This window comes from Cnephaeus nilssonii, assembly GCF_951640355.1.
Source record: "Cnephaeus nilssonii genome assembly, chromosome: 9".
NCBI lineage: Eukaryota > Metazoa > Chordata > Mammalia > Chiroptera > Vespertilionidae > Cnephaeus > Cnephaeus nilssonii.
Genome location: NC_137080.1, coordinates 77,881,570 through 77,884,899, shown reverse-complemented (window position 1 = coordinate 77,884,899; position 3,330 = coordinate 77,881,570). Strand labels below are relative to the sequence as shown.

The window sequence follows — 3,330 nt, the reverse complement described above, 5'->3', positions numbered from 1 at the left end:
AGAAATAATAGAGCTGGTAGCTGACCCTTTGGGAAGGGTAAGATAGTACGAGTCCTGATTCATTTCTAGATGTCTGGTCTGAGTGCAGGGACATGGTGTATTGTGTTAGGAAAAGCATGAGGAGAAGGGGAAGGGGGCTGTGAGGCCATGTTAAGGCATAGTGGCTGCGGGGCATCCAAGTGGATATTTCTCAGTGGCAGCTAAATATATGGCACAGAGCTCAGGAAAGAAATCTAGGCTGGACTTTGAGATGGTGAAAGGGAGTGAAAGGGAGAATGTGTAGACAGACCTCAGCAGGTAGTGCTAAGACTGCTACCATTGTATAATCCTCAAAAGCCTTAACTTCTAAAATGTTTTTATACAAAAAGATCACAGCTCTTTGAGGTTTAAAGATTGCAAACAAAATTACTCATAGACTAGGAAGCTACAAAAATGAGATAAAGAACAGGTGATAGCAGGGACAAATTAAACTAGAGAAGGCATAGTCTGCCTAAGCCATTCGAGTTATTTTTTCTGTGTTACGTTTTTTAGATACTGTTAGTGCCCAAAAAACACACATCTGCAAAGGGATTTACCTTTCAGGCAGCTATTTTGTGCCTCCACAGTTAATGTCTGTAGGACAGATTGCCCATCCATGCCCTCCTTAAACACAGAGAGTCTGGATTAAAATCTCTTGAAGTACGTCTCATTGTACCTCCCTCTGTATTCAACACTGTGCCACGGGGAAGGCTGCCCATCTCCTTTAGGGGCAGCTTGAAGGTTTGAGCTGTCACAAGACACCAAAAGAATGGACAAAGAGGCCGAGAAAGCTCTTGCCAACTCATGGCAAGGTGACACATATTTTCCCATTGAGGTCCTGTGATGATGACTTTTTGCCAGTATTTTCTATGGGGCTAGTTCCAGGGCATCATTATTTAAAATTCTGCAATAGAAGAGTCTGTCTCCTTCCTCTGTTCTAATTCAAACACAGGACAGCCCTTTAACCTTCTACAGGTGTGGAAATCCTGGTTTATACTTAGGATAAAACTGAGAGGAAGTTCTTTCTGAAAATCCTCCTCACCTTTGCTGTCTTTGCTTTACTCCTTCAGATCACAGGGCCTTCTGGATCCAGAGCCAATGACACAGTCACGCTCCTTAAAGTACCCTTTAGTATGAACTCTGATGGGCCCTGTGGAAATGTATGAATTAGGTGACAATGACATTGGCATCCTTACCCAGCTTCACACCAGCTGACTCTCTACTCTGGTCTCCATTAGAGCCTCTAGCATAGCCCGGAAAGGCTGCACATGTAATCTCTTCCCCACCTCATCAGGCAGCCCTATGAAGTACGTTTCCGCCAAAGCAGTTCTCTCATAAATGAGTTAACTGATAATCCATTTGGCCACTTGGTTATCCTGCTCTCCCAACACAGGTTTTTGTTTTGTTTTGTTTTTTAATTCCAGTTGTAATTTTACCCAGTTACTACTGCAAAGAACTATCTAGAAATAACTTTGACCTATAAACAATTTATTTTCCCAAACTTGCTGTTCTTGTATTTTTATATGTAATTAAAATCTCAGCAAATCCCATAAGAATATCAATTTTCATGTATCAATACTCATGAGGTGCAAACTTGATATATTTCTCAATTATGAGCTCTCAATAATGATTGCATTTAAGCCATAAAATGAAATCAGCTTGGAAAAAAAACAAGAAGTTGTCTTATAGTTGAAAGGTGAGTTCTGACAGATCTCTTATCATTCAAATGTTTCTATAAGGTAAAAAAATATTTTACTGTAACGCTGCAGAAATAATTGTAGCGGACCAGATCTTCTCATGACCTCTTAGTAAGAGAAGCCCAAAGAATTGGGGGTGGTCCTCCTAAAGGAAGCTTAATAACAACCCCTACTGGTATAAGTAAGTGTTAGACCATTATTGAGATGGAAAAATCAGGCTTACATGAACAACAAGTAAAATATTAACAAATACTTGGGAACCTATTATTTGACTGACATTGGACTAAGATCCACGATAAATACAAAAGACATATCTAACATTATTTCAATCTTCACGCATTTATATGACTGTCTCCCATTTCAAAGTTGAAAAAAAGAGACTTTGGAGTCCATATTTTTCCTTCTTAGTGTCCATATAAAGTCAGGCCTCATCTCCCCTGTTAATTTTCAAGAAATATGTTGAATGTTCTGACTTGCAGCCCAAAGGCCCACACTGCTCCTGGGTCACAGCTGTTCCTGAGTAGCTTCTGGATGGACTGCATGAAGGCAGAATGCCGGACTGGCACCACAGGACGCTTTCTTCTCTCGGGAAAGTCCTGAGCTGCCACTGTCCTTGCCCAGCCGACTCTGTTCCTGCATCTGCTGCCTCCCGTGTCTGAGGTCTGGACAGAGCAGCAGCAGCTGATCTTGACCTGCCAGCTGGTATCTCAGCAACTGCTCTTGGGCCTCTTTCCAGTTCCCAGCCTCCTGCATGCACATCTGCTGAGCGGGAGAGCCTGGAGCACAGGTGTGCCCAGGGGATGTGACAGTGGTAGTACTGGGAGCAGATACGGCGGCCTCTTCTCGGCCACCACCCTCTTCTCGGACAGCACGGCGACTAACCTTCCTTCTGGACACCCCGTTTACTGACTGGTGGGGGAGCTGGTTCAGCTTGCCCAGCATGACCTTCATCCTCATATCTGCGAAAAAAGAAGTTGGAGAAGAAATAAATTTAGTTCTCAATTACTTGATTATACATGTTGCATTAGTGTTCCTGGTAAGACATTGCCAAATAATTAAAATTGAATTTTATCAGCTTATAGATTTCCAAATAATTTTGGATATATATTTTTTCATTAAAAAAAAGCATTGTATCCCATTCTCAATTTATAATAAATATTAATTATCTAATTAATAAATTAGATAATGAATTCTTCCCAGAGAAACACTTTTGTGATGTAATGGGTCATTAAGGATTTTTCATTATAAGCAGGGCAGCATAAATATGACTAGACTTAGACTACATTCTGGCCTTACCAAATGGGTTAACTAGTACTTGTATTGAGAAATGTGAGCTCTAAAAACAGTCTTATCTAATACTTTGTTTTTTATGCCAAATTTATCATTTTAATATCTTTATTTTATAAAATCACTAGAGACCCAGTGCATGGATTCGTGCACCAGTGGGGTCCCTCGGCCTGGCCTATGGGGATCGGGCTGAAACCAGCTCTCAGACGTCCCCAGAGGGGTCCCTGATTGCTAGAGGGCTGCTCTCGGGTGATTCACCCTGGAATCAGGTTCCCTCCTCTCTGAGCATCTGCCCCTGGTGGTCAGTGCACATCATAGCTACCGGTTG

General features: G+C 41.8%; 1 protein-coding gene across 1 annotated transcript in view; it reads right to left on the bottom strand.

Annotated features, from left to right (window-relative positions):
* Positions 1-2,219: 2,219 nt before the first annotated feature.
* PKHD1 (PKHD1 ciliary IPT domain containing fibrocystin/polyductin) overlaps positions 2,220-3,330 on the bottom strand; it is a gene marked incomplete at its 3' end in the record, with an annotated part of 394,211 nt that continues 393,100 nt past the window's right edge. The window contains exon 66 of the mRNA XM_079780770.1: positions 2,220-2,674. Coding sequence (XP_079636896.1) covers positions 2,220-2,674 — 455 coding nt within the window. The remainder of the gene's footprint in view (positions 2,675-3,330) is intronic.